Genomic DNA, 17,231 nt, shown 5'->3' with positions numbered 1-17,231 from the left:
TCAGTGCGGCTCATTCTGTCAGAGTTCAAAGTCATAACAGTTTGTTTTATCATTCGGCTTTTAAAATGGATGCTTCAGCAGTCTGTAAAATGCACAAATATATTGACACATTCAAATTTAATGCAACAGTTGCTATGAGGTTTACATTTATTGAACTATATTAGATGGCAGAATATGTGTATATTCAGATGATTTTGAAATCACTCACTCCACATGATACCACAAGATAACATATTCTGTTTGCACAGGAGTTTATTAAAAATAGTTCTGTCAACAGCTTACAGATATAACATTTCCAACGACACTTATGACGATTACAATCATACAATAATTTGAAACTGAATTGTTATTAAGACACATTCTATTCATTCTCCCATCAAACATAAGCACCTGAAATCAATGATTCACGATTTTCGTTTTGCTAAAATGATCAAAAGTGCTCAAATACACAATATACTGTCATCTTAAATGCGGTTATCAGTCTTCTTAAGTTACTTCACATACCGCTCAAGTCAGAGCATGTCATATGTCTGTCATCATAGTCCGAAGTACAAGAATATAAACAAAATAAACTCAATAAAAGAAAATAATAGCATCTGGTTTTCCAGCCCATTGTTGTTTATACATCATAACACTAGTGATATAAGTACCGTACGTCCACGAAAGTGACATATAAAGTAGCTGGGTGTCAGAAAAACGCTCTCAATGAAGAAAAAAATCATTGTTCTTCATTTCCTCATTGTCCTCCCTTTCCTTTATGTCTCAAAGTGCGTCTTTCCATTAATCCGACCGGACAGGAAGCAGCCGTGGATTAATACGGCACTTCCCGTCTCTGGGTTTGCACAGCGGTTACTGGTCTTAATTTTGCCTTGGCCCGCGTCCCAGATAACAGAACGGTCCTGCCTGACAGGCAAAAGAGACTGAGGAGAAAACAAAAAGAAAGAAAGCGCTTACAAACCACTTGAAAGGTTGGCTAGCGCTGCGGCCCGTCAGAAGCTGTGAGGTCGTGAAAACGAGCGTAACCGTTGTCCCACTCTGCAAAAAATTATTTTCTTACTGTACATAGTATTTGTCTTGTTTTCCAAGTCAAATATCCAAACATTCCTAAATCAAGATACATTTACTTCAAAGGAAAAATGACTTATATTTTTGACATATTCTCCATTGTTGCAGCACCTCTTTTCCCAGTCTGTCAGTAACGCTCTGTTTAGTTCCTGTCTCTATGAAGCCCCTCCTTCTGAAAAACTCAATGTGCTCTGATTGGTCGACTGGACTAGTGTGTTGTGATTGGCCAACCACTTCGAGTGAGTTTCTTAAATGTCACGCCCTTATAACCGCGAGTACTCAACTAGACATCACCTCCTTATTTACCTTATCCCTTTGGCGGGAATTTTATTTAAATAAGGAATATTGTGACGTGTTCATTACCGGACGAAAACTCAAGACAATCCATCAAGAGCAGTGCAAATTAGCGTCTGGTTTATGACATGCTTTTTTGGGTGGTAAATAATTTGGGTGGTAAATAATGGCGCAAATACCAGTAAATTGACGAGCGCAAAAACCTTATATACTCTCCTCCCATAAATATTGCATCTGAAAGGAAAACTCCTACAAATGCATATGCAATAAGGTCTATTTGATGAGAAAAGTAAATGGAAAACTAGATAATTTTTCTGACCCCATTTCTTGTTTTAAGCATAAACTCACTTCATTTTGATCATTTTGACTTAATATCTTGAGTAATTTTGCTTCTCAAGTAAATGTACCTTGATCTAAGGTATTTGTAATGGAAAACAAGACAAAAATACTGAGTAAGAAAAGCTTTTTTTTGTTGCAGTGCAGCTGTGTCTCGACATCTGGACGCATGCAGCTGCAAGTCTGTCTCGATTAAATGCTCCGATCGCTCATTCTGAGACCCATTCGTGAAATCCCGTCACTCGGTTGGTCTGAACTGGGGGCAAAACATCTGGACATTGTCCCAAAATGTGAGTGTAACGATGGTTTGACTCAGTCATCGTGAAGGTTTTTGGAGTCCGTGCTTGTGTCGAAATCAGGCGAAGATGCTCCTCTGATGGGCCATCAGGGCTGTCTGACTCTCTCTTCTCCTTTCCTTCTTTCTCTCCATCCGCACCTTCCAGCAGACGGCGCTCAAGGCGAGCAGCACCAGCCCGGCCGAGAGCAGCACCAGTCCGAAGTAGGATATGGTGGAGCCGTGAGAGTTGAAGCTGTAGGCCACGGCGGTCACCACGATCCCGGCGATCAGGACCACCACGCCGAACGGGACGGTGCACCGGTAGCAGGACAGCTCGGCTCCCCCGGTGGCCGCCGTCAACTGCACCTCGTTGACCAGAGGAATGGTGACGGCCGCCGGTGGCTCGTTGTTGTTGGTTTTCTCGGCCAGGATTCGTTCGGGAGCTCCGGGGATCGTCATGGTGTCTTTCACAAGCTCGGCGGGCATCGCAGGGTCAAGGGTCAGTGCGTTTTGAGGCATCAGCCGCAGTCTGAGCCGTCTCTACTCTCTGTTGTTCTCACCGTTTCCACACCTGTAGGAAAAGCAAGGCGAGTTTAGTTACAGGGTTTTATACAAAGAGAAAATGGGTTTTAAAACGTTTTTAAGAATAAGCAATAGAGCACTGCTGTATTTTTGGAGGCCGAACAATAAGTTTGCATCTCTAGCCGTGTTTCCATTACCCTTCAGATTCGAATTGAAAATGCACCCAATGTGTTTCCCAAAACCATATTGTCGCAAATTGGTCGTTCAACCATGGTGGTTAATGATGTCACACACGTGGTGGAGTAATAACTACTTTTAATGAATCTGTTTGAGATCGAATTAACGCTAGATGTTTTGCTATAAATTACAGACATGGCATCTGAGGACTATTTCTAATTTTTCTCAGTTATTTTGCTCGATTTCCAGATTTCCTCGTTCCAGATCCAGATTTCCTCGTTCTTACGTGGTAGAGCACGTTCACACATGCGCAGTCTTCAAAAACAGCGCTTTGACAAACTAAAAGACGTAAATGACATTTGTATGTATTCTAAATAAAAGACACAGGTTCTACTGAATGTCAGCTTGCTTATTTTGCTCTAGATAAGGATTTATTAAGTCCACATGCCATGCAAACAAGAAACTCTGCTTCTAAGCACAGGTCGAGAGCTGTCGTTCCAACCACACAACTTTGCAATGCTGTTTGCGTACGTTCGTCAGAACGATGTTTTCGGGAAACACAGACTCGTTGATCTATGCTGATAACGACAGAACTTGTGACCATAGTTGGCTATCGATGCTTTCGGGAAACGCACCCCTAGTTGTCATTGCATTGCTCTGCGATTGCTATGGTGTTCTAGGTAGTTGCTAGGGTGTTTTGAATGTTTTTGTGTGTTGCTAGGTTGGTTGCTAATGGTGTTTGTTTGTTTATAGGATGCAGAACGAGTTACACACTGAAGTGCAATACTTAATGATCTAAACAAAGCCCTAACTCGATGTATGAGCAATAGTAATAGTGATGGTTGAGGGAGTAAACACATGCGAGCGCAGGGCAGGTCTGTAGAGTTGTTTTGGTTTTCAAGCGGGAAGAGCCCCCAGATCCCCTTTCTGACCACAGACGCAGGCTGACCGTCGTCTGAATGACGCAAAGAGAGCTGCCACATTCCCTGGAGAGCTCACGATATGACATTACAAACCGGCCCATGAAACACGAGCGCCGTATAAATTAACAGTCATTTCTCAAGGGGCTTTTTCTTTTTCTTAAGAGGGTCAACAGAGCTGCCAAACGCCCGTGACACTTCTCTCTGCCCGTTACGCATTACAGCTGCACAACTTAGCCTGGATTTTAACCCTCATGTGCTTCAGATTCACCTCAGTACTTTTACATTTACACGAGATCTTTACAATCAATATAAACTGATGGATATTGTTGCATTTTTAGTTTTTACCCTAAACTGAGCATACACTTTTTTGAAAACAGTTTATAAAAAATTGTCTGTCATGGAGGGTAGTAACATTGTTTCTTTATAGCAAAAACACAATACAATAAAACAAATCCGAATAGAGTAGCAGATTGCATTTGCCCAAACTAAACCAAGTTAATATTATTTTCATTCAGAACTGCTAAAATCTTGTTTATAATCAGTTGTCATAAAAGTAGATATAGTCATAAAATATCAAATGATACGTCAATGCTCTTGCATGTAAAGGGTATTAAAATCTTTCAAATAAGTGCATTTGTGCACTTAATATGGCAAATACAGTATATTTATTGCTTTATATTTATAGTGAATTAAAAGGCTATTATTTATGTATTAAAACTTTTGTTTTGGTGATTAAAATAACATATTATCTTTATATTATCATTGCAATTACATTAAAACTTTGAGAAACCGACATTAAAGGTCTTGTATTCCACTAGCTATATATCAGAAACTGCATGCATGAAGGCAGCAGAAACATTCACCAATGTAATCCACTAATATTTTATGAATGTGAAATAATGAGTTTGGAGCATGCATGAAGGTAATCTGAGACAGGGTCAAGTCATTCACCTCACACGTGTTTTCCATCCTGCCCTCTGAAGATCCTGTTCAGCAAACCGAAGGCGTTACAGTCCCGTTATAGTCCAAACACAGGCTGCTTCTAGAGATCTCTTCCTCTTAAAGCGTGTTGGAGACTGACTGTGTGTGCAGGTCTCATTCACTTGAAGTGTGTCTGAGTTCCTCCTCCTCCATGTGAACTAACGCTGCTTCAGTCTGAACACACGGGGAGGGGCGTAAGCTTTGTGAACCATGTCATCTGCTGCATGATATGTGCTGATGGTTTGCAGTGATGGTCATGTAATAAAGTTCATTGAGAGGAACTATATAACTTTGCCAGTGTGTTTGGGTATAATTAATGACATGGCATGTTATGCCCTTTTACAAAGTTTTGATTTTGTTTTTTGGCTCTTTTGGAATCGTTTTTCACGCATGAATGTTCCAAAAATGTTGTTTTCTCATGTTTGACATTGTTGCAGCACCTCTCTTCCCAGTCTGTCAGTAACGCTCTGTTTAGTTCCTTTCTCAATGAAGCCCCTCCTTCTGAAAAGCACACTGTGCTCTGATTGGTCGGCTGGATCAGTGTGTTGTGATTGGTCAAGTGCTTCAAGTGTGTGTTTAGGAAATGTCATGCTCCGAGTTTCAGCACACTACTAACTCAACCAGGCCACCACACCTCTTTATTTTGCAGGAATTATTTAAAGTCCCCCTGTAGTCAATCATTTTTCCGCTTAAAACTCATCTTTGAGCATCAAAATCACATATTTAAACTTTTTATCCTTGAAAAATTCTTCATACCTTAAAATAGCTTGAATGTAACTCGACACCCTTGCCTCATTTAATATACGCGGTTCTATGAGTATGCAAATGAGCCCCGCCTCCACTCACTCACAGCAGCTCAGAGATCCACTTGTTGACGATCACACGTTCATCTGATTGGTTACAAGGTAGTTTGTGACGTTAGAAACACCAGCGATTTCAACCCGTGTTTTTGATTCACTGCAGTTTTAAGCAGAAAATACTCAGCAATGGTGTCGACTTATGAATTTGCACATGGTTTGTCTTAAAGCATATTAAAAACACCACATAGACATATAAACAACATTAAAAGCTTGATTTTCACCACTGAGGGACTTTAAATGAGGAAAATTGTGATGTGTTCTTTTCCAGAGGAAAACTCAAGACTCAATGGAGGCGTTTCAGGGAGTTCAGAAACAGTGACTCTGATATAGAGAATAACTCCCGCTGGAGGGACATGGGCTGCGTTTAAACTCACTTTTAAACATACACTTGCAAACTTCCCTACCACTTCCCCTCGGGAGAATACTCTCCGCCATTTTGAAGTGCGTTCAACTTCATCAAGTGGATGAGGCAAGTTTGTTTGGACAGACCCTCGACCCCTTGAATTTGACAGAGGGAGCAAATCTAATCAATATGTAAACTTCAGGCAGATCCATAGACCACAATGCAACACGATTGCGGCGATTGTGAATTTACCCACAAGTGATCAAGCCAGGGCTTGGTGCGCTCCATTTAAACACATCGCAATGTTTCCGCCAGTAGTGGGCGCTCATGCAACGTAAGCAATGACGTAAATCCGAGTGAAGAGATGGAGTGAAGTTAGCGAGGGAAGGGCATAAAAAAGTGGACTTTGCAGACCTTTTTCATGCTCAAACAGCAACATCACACTCTGAAGAATGCAGAAAATGTAAAAAAAACCAAAAAGCATAATAGGTCTAAAAAATTCATTTAATATTCATATTTAAATATTCTGAATTAATGTTTCTCAAAAAAACTTTTGATTTAAATACTTAAATGCTTCAAATTAGTTTCAGAACAGTAAATTGTGTGTATTTGCATGTCTAGCACACAAGTAGTGTTTTAAAAGCATCCCTTGTGGAAGTTGCCTAATAATATGTGTGTATTTAGTTCTGGTTGTATTTATTGCAACATCTTAGAAAACATTTGTTTTACACTTATACACACTCATACATTTTCATTGTTTAGATATGAATACTGATACAATTTACATTTATATGTATTTTCATTTGGAAGACACTGTTAGCCATGCAACTTTCAGTGCATTTAAGGTATAAATTGACATTTTCTAAAAAGAAAAAGAAAAAAGGTTAGCATTTAAAAGTGTCAATAATATGGAAATGCACACAGCGCATATATACAATATTTATTTCAATCTTTGAATCTGACATGACAGCTACAACGGTCTTGCTGAGGTTGCCTGTAAATCACTGCACAACCTCTGTGAGTGTGTATTTTGACATACATTTGCATATGTGTCAATGTGAATTTGAGTGCGTTTGTGGTTTGATTGGCTCTTGCCTTCTGCTCTTATGTGTGACTCAAGCATCAAATGTGTTTTTCTGCTTTTTTCTTGTAATGTGATACAGGGTGTTGTCTACAGTCTTCCTTCCCGGAGGAAATCTTTCCTCAAATGCAGCACGCGCTGACGGACATCGCTCGGGTCTCTGACTGACAGCAGAGAAACTGAGGGTTTGGTCATTCGGCTCCAGTTTTGTATCTTGCTTGAGTTCATTTGAGTTCATTCAATGCAATTCTCACCAAACCGTTCTTTAATGAACAGTTTTTATACAAACACTCCTGAAAGGTTCTTCAATGGTTCTTTTAGTTGATGTATGTTTTTCGATGTTTCATTACAGGTTCTTTCCAGCTTGAATATAACCCTTTATTTTATTACACTTTCACAGGTATTATGACACACCGCCCATTTCTGATGAATCGATGGGCCTGTTATGAATGGTGGAGTATAAATATTTGAGCTGGTCTGTCTTGTAACAGGCTGTAGGTATTGAGTATCATCTGGTAACAAAGGTTACAGCATTAGGTTACTAACAGAGTCTCTCAGACGAATGTCTCATGTCAGGCTCCTGACCACCCGACCGGAGTTTATTTTGAGATAATGAACGGCTGACTGGCACAAAAAAAAAAAAAAAAAAACATTTATTTGATTAAAAATATTTAAAAAAAACAGTAATATTGGGAAATACTATTAAAGTGTAAAATAACTGTTTTCTGTTTGAATATATTTTTTTAATGTAATTTATTCCTGTGATCAAAGCTGAATTTTCAGCATCATTACTCCAGTCTTCAGTGTCACATGATCCTTCAGAAAACATTCTGATATGATGATTTGATGATCAAGAAACATTTCTGATTATTATCAATGTTAGAAAACAAATAGAAAACAGTTATTTTACATTTGAAATATTTCACAATATTACTGGTTTTTTTTTGTTGTTGTTGTATTTTTAATAAAATAAATGCAGCCTTGATGTGCATTTTTCTTCTAAAAAAAACACATATATATATATATTTAAGTACCATCCTTAATATACAATAATCATATTAATATATACATTTATATACTCTTAATTTTCTTGTATCTACTAACCATTTAAGCGTGTACCGAAATGCGTGAGCGCGAGCACGTGGCGCGCGATCAGCTGCGCTCTGACGTCAGCGCCCGCGTTCACACACATGACTCCTCCTGACTCTGGTGTTGAACACGGAAACATCATGGCTCTGCTGTTCAGTGATGAGGAGTTTCAGCAGGCCTGGACCGAGCTGGACCAGCCGATGCTCGACGGAGGCTGGGAGTTCTTCACCGAGACCATGAACGTCAAAATATACAGACTTTATAACAAGGTGAATATTTGATGAATGACTCAATGCGCACGCGCCCTGTGCACAATCAAAACAATCCAGTGCAATGCAATCTGATCTATAACGTCATGCATAACATGGAATAGTATATAATATATAACATGCGTTTGATTATTATTTTAGGCACAACAACGTAATACAATGTCCAACGTAAATGTGCTGTATAATATTGGACATACTGTACTTGGTGATAAAACGATAACATGTTTTCTAAAGCAGTTGTTGTGCATGTTGATTTAATCCACTTACATATTTTTTATAATTAACTATCATTTCAGTATCATCATATTTTTGTTATTAATTAGGCATTTCAGTTGAATAAAACAATGTTTTTAAACCCCCCCCCCCCCATGAATTATGATTAATGTTGCATGAATTACTTAATATTGTCTTTCTGTTTTATAGGCTTTTTAATGGCAGCTTCTCATTGTGACAACTTGCCCCACATAAATGGGCTCTTAAAAATAAGACAACCCTGATAAATGTTTTCTGGAGTTGAAAGTGTGACTATTTAAAATGAGTATATGCTATAATATAAAACCTAATTGAATGGGTGAATCTAGTGGCAGTGCAGTGATTTACAACTGAACCTTTCTGTTATATAATAATTAACACAATATTGCATTGGGTTGGTAACATACATAGTATTTAAAAGTTCTATAACATTATTTGGCTCAGTGTGGATGAAACGACCAAAATCACCCATAAAAGATCCAGATGTTTTAAGTAATTTATAAGCAAAACCTACAAGCAAAAGTAACCATGACGGATTCATTCAAGAGATCCTGTTTTCATGCACTATAGGATCAGTTTCCCATCTAGTGCATGACATGTAAAACATCACATCAGTCATTCACACATCACGACGCTTGTTCAGTAGTACAGGCTCTGGCTGCGATGTGGCATGTGTTTGTGATGCTTTTGTCTTTAATGTCGTGTTGAACAGGAAACAGGTTTGTACGAGTACAAAGTGTTCGGTTCTCTGCCCAGCTGCTCTCCAGATCTCCTCGCAGATGTTTACATGGATCTCAACTACAGGAGACACTGGGACTCCTATGCCAAAGGTAATCATGAGCAGGACTGCAGAAGTCACGATCAAACATCTTCATGAAAACCATTATTTCATAAGCATTCACCCTTCAGTCTCAGTGTCATGAGAGTTTGACTCTCAGTATTACTCGTAAGGCAGGTTTAGACACATTCCTACGCTCATGAATCATCATTGAAGAGATTATAGGTGATACACCCATTTCTGTAGCAGAACAACTCAAACAAGCTTTTGTGGGTAAAAAAAACAACATTTACGTTAGTCAAGTCACGTCAGCTTTATTCATAGTTTTCTACAGTAATAAACAGGAAAATTACAGAATCATTGATGCAACTTCATCAAATGTGACACAAATTCAAATTCTTCCGTAAAGCAGCTCTAAAAAGACAGTGTCGTTTAGCTCAAGTCAGTTCAATGTTTATTCAGTTCAGTTCAATAGCTGTGTCCATGTTGCAAAATGCATCAATTATGAAACTAATTCGGCTAAAGCAGCTCTACAGAAGACATTAGGTTCATTATTCAGCTCACGGTTTGCTCTCATCTGACAGTGTCAGCCAAATTGATAATGTTACAGATTATAAAGTGTCTTAAAGTTATGTTAACTTACTCTTGTGTAGCTCAAATAAACTGGCGACCACTTGAAATGCATCATATGGGTTGTTTTTTACATTTTTTTTCTAATGTTTTTCCACACTCTGAAGCTTCTCCTCTTGATGGTGGTCAGATCCGTTCACATACGCAGGGAACTGGACTGGTACGTCATGTACATGTAGTGTCCCAGTAGATTGACCCAGTGTTTATTCTGTCATTGTTGTGTGTGTAGAACGTGCTGTGTTGTCTGATAGTGATGTGGTTTATACAGTACTAGTCTCATGTAGGCAGAAGATCTGGACTCGATCGCAGCGTTCATTGGCCAAGGACCATCCAGAGGCTGTCTGACTGACATGTAAAGCAACTAATCACAGCTGGTTTTGTTCCGTGTCATGTTTAGGGACGTGAAAATGTAACGTCGATGTCCCTACAATTACCGATGTGTAAAACTCTTGGACGTATTTTAAAGAGCTTTACATACTTCACATGCTTTTGAAAATCCTGCATTTATTTGATCCTAATAAGCGCTCATTGTCACAGTTGTAAACACGACAGTTTTCTTTTTCCATGAGGGGGTTTGGCTTCACGACTGCTTTGTTTTCAGGCGGGCCGTTAAAGAACGCGACACACCCGTCTCCCGGAAGTCCTGTAGGGTTCAACCAATCAGATGGCGACTTTGAAAATCCTCAAGTGTTTTTAGTTAAGTGTGCCATATGCATCAGACGTCCATGCTTGAGACTTAGGCTGCATTTACACTGCAGGTCTTGATGGCCAATTCCGATTTGCTGACTATATCCGTTTTTTTTTTAACGACCGACTTACATCATCTTTTAAAAGTGACCCGTATCCGATATTTGCATTTACACGATAGTAAAACTATTTGTAAAACAGCTCGATTTGCAATGGATGCAAAAGCAGACAAAATGATTATAGTGATGAGCGGATCACGGTTATATCCGCGGGGGCTCTGTGGATAATCCGCGGATCGGGCGGGTCAAGTATTAAAAATAACATTCTGATTAATTTTGGGTGGGTCACGGGTGGATATGGTAAATCATTATTAACGAAAATATTAATTACATTCTCTAAAATATGAGTATGTTCCATTCCAGTTTAAGTTTCAAGGGAGTAATGATCATCCATTTATCCTCATGCGTAACAACACATAAGAATAATAGTAATTTGACCATTGGGTGCGGATACTTAAATCAGAGAAAATTATTGGTGCGGGTGAGTGGCGGGTGGATGATTTGTTTTTGGCTATGGATTCGGGTAACATGGAGCTCATCTGCGCATCTCTAATTATCCAGTGTTTTGCTTTCCACACTATTTTCAAAGGTCAGCAAAACATTGCCCTCATAAGGCGGAGAAAAAAATACTCCACTGTGTTGAGCCTTCATCCTCCATCGCGCCATTAATAAGTCATGTGATCACAGTTGGTGTCCACCTGAGTTGACGTCCCTTTTTTAATGACGTACGACTCACATTTACTGGGGAATATCCGATTTCGCTTACATGTCAGACGCAAATGCACGTATCCAATTCATATCTGATTTATTTCCACATATGAGTGAGGCCTGAAACCGATCTGAGAATATCGTAATCCATGTGCTTTTTTCCTGCTTTCACGTTCGCCGGTCATATACGATCTGTATGGAAGCTTGTTTCCGCCACTGAATAATAAATAAATAATAATAATTGCGACTTTTTATCTCACAATTCTGACTTTTTTTCTCACAATTGCGATATATCAAGTCAGAATTGTGACTTTTTTTCTCAGAATTGCGAGATATGAAGTCAGAACTGTGAGAAATAAAGTCGCAATTCTGAGAAATAAAGTCGCAATTGCGAGATATAAAGTCGCAATTCTGAGAAATAAAGTCGCAATTGCGAGATATAAAGTCGCAATTCTGAGAAATAAAGTCGCAATTCTGAGAAATAAAGTCGCAATTGCGAGATATAAAGTCGCAATTCTGAGAAATAAAGTCGCAATTGCGAGATATAAAGTCGCAATTGCGGGATATAAAGTCACAATTCTGAGAAATAAAGTCGCAATTGCGAGATATAAAGTCGCAATTCTGAGAAATAAAGTCGCAATTGGGAGATATAAAGTCAGAATTGCACGATATAAAGTCGCAATTGCGTGTTATAAAGTCAGAATTGTGAGATATAAACTATTCTGTGGTTAAAAAAAAAAAAAAAAAGTCCGTCTTTTTTTTTCCTTAGAATTGGACTTTATATCTCACAATTCTGAGAAAAGATGTCAGAATTGCGAGATATAAACTCTCAATTGCGTGTTATAAGTCAGAATTGCGTGATATAAAGTCGCAATTGCGAGAAAAAAAGTCAGAATTCTGACTTTATAACACGCAATTCTGACTTTATATCTCGCAATTCTGACTTTATAACACGCAATTGCGACTTTATTTCACGCAATTCTGACTTTATAACACGCAATTGCGACTTTATTTCACGCAATTCTGACTTTATAACACGCAATTGCGACTTTATTTCACGCAATTCTGACTTTATATATCGCAATTCTGAGAAATAAAGTCAGAATTGCGAGATGTAAACTCGCAATTGTGAGATAAAAAGTCGCAATTATCTTTTAAAATGTTTTTTTCAGTGGCGGAAACAAGCTTCCATAGATCTGTGCCACATGAGAGGAAAAAATCGGAATTGGGTCACTTGAACCATGCAGTGTAGATGGGGCCTATATACAGAACAGGCCTTTATGTATCGAGTTTCTCAGTGGACTGATCCAGAATCAGATCCTTTAGTCTATATAAGCTCAACCGTTAGCATGTGAAAGGCAGAAACTGACCCTGGATCAGATTTCTGTACATTGAGCAGGTTTGTACTTTGAATCTCTTTTTTTGCAACAACATTAAATCTCAATCAGTACCTGTTTACTGTTTAATCAAAAGTGTTAATAGTTAAAAATGAGATGGCAAAGCACCAATAAGCTCAACGAGGAGATGTGATGTCACGTTTAATGTGGCCTACATGCAGTTTATAGCATTATAGCATGTAGTGTTCCACTGAAGACTAGTTATAAAGTTAAAAACAGTTATAAATTAGTTATTTATGACCATTTTCTCCCTCTCTGACACTTATGATGCATAAAAAAACTGCAACCTTTTTTCAGTTTTCCAACAAACCAATATCAAAATAACATTACTTGAATGTTTTCCAAATGTACATCCAGTTTGCTTGAATAAACTGCACTTTTATGATGACAAAGATTATCAGTGTCTCATGCTGCAATGGGTGATCAATAGGTGGCAACAAAAAGTAAAATTGGACGTTTCCCACATGTACTGTAGACTAATTGAACTTTTGCTGAAGTTTATTTGTAGTTTATTTATGTCTACTTTTTTTTTTTCCTGTCTGTGTGCAGATTCATGTTTCAAAAATTCAAAATTCACTCCTAAAAAGTGTGAGATTCTAAATGTATTTCACTATTGTACTTCAAAGTCAACTCATAAAATGTGGCAAAATATCACGTTTAGAGCCACAGTTTATATAGTCTTGACACATCAAAGTTTGCTTCCCATACTAAAAAATGTGTTTCTTAGACACTTTTTTAGAAATCTATTCCAGGTCAAAAATGACCCGAATGCATTATAATTAAACTTACTGTTTTTGATACTTTGCCTTTAAAGACTTCTGGTTGTAAATGATCTTTGCCCACGTACTGTAGTTCACATGGTCATTTATCAGTTGTTTTACATGGTTGTTAATATGTAAATGTTATAGGTTAATGAGCTTGTAGTTGGGATGCCATAACCTTTTTGCAGGTTATAGTTAGGGAAAGACTTATGTGTTGAAGTATTGCATTGCATTTTGAAAAAAGCTCAGGAAATTGTGTTTTAAATGAAATGACCATTTAAACAATGTTAACATTGGTAATCATCAATACGGAGCTTGTTTCGACAAACGTGTACATGTTGTGTTCTCTCAGGATCTGGGAACTATTAAACCATCTTTAAAAATCACTTTGTTTTGTGCTTGAGTTTAGGACATGAAAGCTGTTTTTGCTGTCCAAAAGATTTCACCGGCGATTTCATAATGCATTATTATTTTGACACATCTTTTTATTTTATCTTATCCTGGACTTCTTGTGTAGTTGCATGAGTGTGCATTTGACAAGAAACTAGCTTTTGAAGCCATTTGGTTTTCCTCATGTTTGAGATATGACATGGCAGGGTGGTGTATTTCCCGCAAACACAAACAGACCGTGAATAGCTGTGTGTGTGTGTGTGTGTGAGGGTGGAGTGCTGTTTTATTGGAAACACATCTCTGGCTCCAGACGGACCCTGTACGCATGTGTTTGAGCTGATCTTTCACGAAAAGCCTCATGCATCTGACAGCGTTTGTGCTTAAGTCCTGATGTATGTCCTCTAGTGTCCCCCTGTGTGCTTTCCTGAGGTATAACTGGAGAAAGCCCATCCAAACACTGATGTATACACACAACAGCACAAACTGACCTCCAGATCTTGATTGCATGACAAGCGTTTACAGTTCTTATTGTTTCACGTTGCAGTGTCATCATCATAAATGTTTGTCAAATTACAGGACTTGTTTTGTTCTTTTATCTGAACACCACGTCTTTGTTCACACGTATAATTTCACTGAACGTTGTGTAATTTCAATCACTAGTATGAGTCTTGTGTCGGACCACCAGAGCAGTGAAATGTGGTTTGGGTTAAATCAGTCATGAATCGCTTCTGATTACAATCACGAGCCTCCACCCTTGTTCGCTGAATACATCATCTGTGAAACGCTAGATTGACCCGTTCAGACCTGGAACAAACACGCCTGTCAGTCTTTTTCTGCTCAACAGTGTTAAATCATTTTTTTATTTTAATTTTTATCATAGTTTTTAACCATTTTCATATTTTCGGTTGTAATTTTCATTTGAAAGTTTTAGTAAATTTAATTTTAAATTTAATCTCAAGCTGTGGTTATTTTAGTACATAAAGTTCAACTAAACGAAAATGACAAATTTCAACTTGGCAACTATCTGGGTAACACTTTACATTTAGGTGACGTAGTTACACGTTACTACATCCACTTACTATAGTAATAACTGTAAATGATGCATAATTACAAGTAACTTACCCTAAACCAAACCCTAACTGTAACTCTATAGCAGGTACATGTAGTTAAGTGATATTACTCAGTACTTACTAGCAAGGGCGTAGATTTGGTTTGAACATTGGGGGGGTTGAAGTTTGGGTCTGCATATTTTTCATGTGATCATGGTATAAATATTGGGGGGGTTATCTCCCCCCCAACCCCCCCACAAATTACGCCCCTGCTTACTAGAGTAAGTACAAAGTAACTACGTCACCTTAAAATAAAGGGTAACACTTTATTTTACAGTGTCCTTGTTACATATGTTACATGTACTTACCATAGTAGTAACAGTAAATTATGCTTAATTATATGCAACTAACCCTCAACCAAACCCTAACCCTACCCTAACCCTATAGTAAGTACATGTAGTTGCTTAATATTACTCAGTACTTAAATATATGACTACACTGTAACAATTACACCTTAAAATAAAGTGTAACCAAATAGTGTAAGCAACAGCTGAAATAAAATGAGTTTTATATACAGCTTTTTTAAAGTTCAAGTTTATGGCAACACTTTACAATAAGGTTTCATTTGTTAACATTTGAACTAACAATGAAAAATACTTATATAATATTAGTCAACATTTACTAATACATTTTTAAGATCAAAAGTTCTATCTGTAAACAGTTGAACTAACACAAACATGGATATTTTTTATTAACTCTAGGGTAGGCAATTCTTTCATAAACAAAAAAATCCTGATAGCAATCAATAATACAAGTGGTCTAAATATGAACACATGTACATATATCTTTTGCGTTTCTATGGCAACACTATCAATGCCGAAATGAATCTGCAGCAGTCAGGTGGTAAAACTAGAGCTCTGCAAGTATACGTTCATGTTGTCATGTAATGTTGTGCTTTGAGACAAAAGGTCATTTAATGCAGTCTATCGTAATGCTTTGCAGACTCTGCTGTGTGTGTTCATGTGTTTTGAGGTGGCGTGGCTTTGGAGACGCACTGAAGGAAGGGTGGGATCTCATGCTTTCAACATCCGTTTTATAATACGAGTCAGTTTTGAACTCAACTGTTTAATACTATGAAGCTGTTTTTACGTGACTTTGAATTCAAACCCTGAAACGCTTGTCGTTCCTGATCGCTTCCAGTCTTCTGGGAAGATGTTAGATGTTGGACATGGATTTGCTCTCAATGAGAGTGAGGTTGCATGATGGGATCAGACTCGCAGACGGTGTCCAGATCTAGAGTTCAGGAGAGGTTCAGGTCTGGTTTTAGTTCTTCCACACCAGACGTGGATGTCGCTTTGAGTCATGCTGGAACTGAAAACGGTCCTCCTGAACTATTGCCATTAAATCAGAAGCACAGTGTCTCTAAAATGGCATTTAATAGTGTTGCATTAAGATTAGCATAAGTGTAGCTTTACTTTGTAAAATATATGGTTTGTATCCAAATTAGGCTGTTTATGTTATATCGGTTATTTAATGAATATATAATGCATTTTTCATGTTTAATTTCTCGCAAAATTAACTATATCATGATGTAAAACCTTGATGTGAAATGAATGTGATACAGTGATAGAGTTTGTTCATATCACCCATCTCTGATTGTGTCACATAACTCATCTTTCACTCTTCTCATCCGAAACTCCTCATTCCTCTCATAATAACTTGCTCTTCAACTGTTTGTAAATGTATGTATGTTTAGATTCTGGGTAACACTGGGTCTCATTTGTTAAGATTAGTTAATGCATTGGCTATCATGAGCTGACAATGAGATATATATATATATGTTTACACATATTTACAACCTTTTTTATCTGCACATTACAAATGCAGCAGTTGTTCTCCTTAGTTTCAAGTACATTATGTCTCGTCACCTTTATTTATATAGCACTTTTTACAATATAGATTGTTTCGAAGCAGCTTTACAGAGATAACAGGAAAATAATGCAACAAAGTTTGTTTCTAGAAGAAAAACAAACTATTAACTAATATTAATGGATACAGCTTGTCATTAACATTTACTAAGATTAATAAACACTGTAGAAGTATTGTTCATTGTTAGTTTATGTTAAATAATTTAGTTAACTAATGTTAACGTCAACATGAGACCTTACTGTAAGTGTGCAAGTACTCACACTGAGTGTGTGTGTGTGTGTGTGTGTGTGTCGTCCTCAGAGCTGCACGAGAAAGACTACAGCGGGCAGAAAGCCATATACTGGGAGGTGAAATATCCATTACCTCTGTCCAAC

The 17,231-nt window shown here is 37.9% G+C and overlaps 2 protein-coding genes across 2 annotated transcripts in view; one reads left to right on the top strand and one right to left on the bottom strand.

Moving 5' to 3' along the window:
- Positions 1-221: 221 nt before the first annotated feature.
- Positions 222-4,710, bottom strand: tmem100a (transmembrane protein 100a). The gene is made up of 2 exons (XM_079856380.1): positions 4,546-4,710; positions 222-2,543 (listed from the first exon to the last, which is right to left on the bottom strand). Exon 2 carries the CDS (start codon positions 2,489-2,491, stop codon positions 2,051-2,053), a length of 441 nt encoding a protein of 146 aa, XP_079712506.1. The 5' UTR covers positions 2,492-2,543; positions 4,546-4,710; the 3' UTR covers positions 222-2,050.
- A 3,320-nt stretch (positions 4,711-8,030) lies between these two features.
- pctp (phosphatidylcholine transfer protein) overlaps positions 8,031-17,231 on the top strand; it is a 14,531-nt gene continuing 5,330 nt past the window's right edge. The window contains exons 1-3 of the mRNA XM_079873863.1: positions 8,031-8,217; positions 9,182-9,299; positions 17,158-17,231. The exon at positions 17,158-17,231 is cut by the window's right edge and continues 6 nt beyond it. Coding sequence (XP_079729989.1) covers positions 8,050-8,217; positions 9,182-9,299; positions 17,158-17,231 — 360 coding nt within the window. The 5' untranslated portion in view covers positions 8,031-8,049. The remainder of the gene's footprint in view (positions 8,218-9,181; positions 9,300-17,157) is intronic.

The sequence above is a fragment of the Squalius cephalus genome, assembly GCF_949319135.1.
Source record: "Squalius cephalus genome assembly, chromosome: 1".
In the NCBI taxonomy this organism is placed as follows: Eukaryota; Metazoa; Chordata; class Actinopteri; order Cypriniformes; family Leuciscidae; genus Squalius; species Squalius cephalus.
Note: the sequence above shows the minus strand (reverse complement) of the source record. Positions and strands in the feature narration are given on the sequence as shown.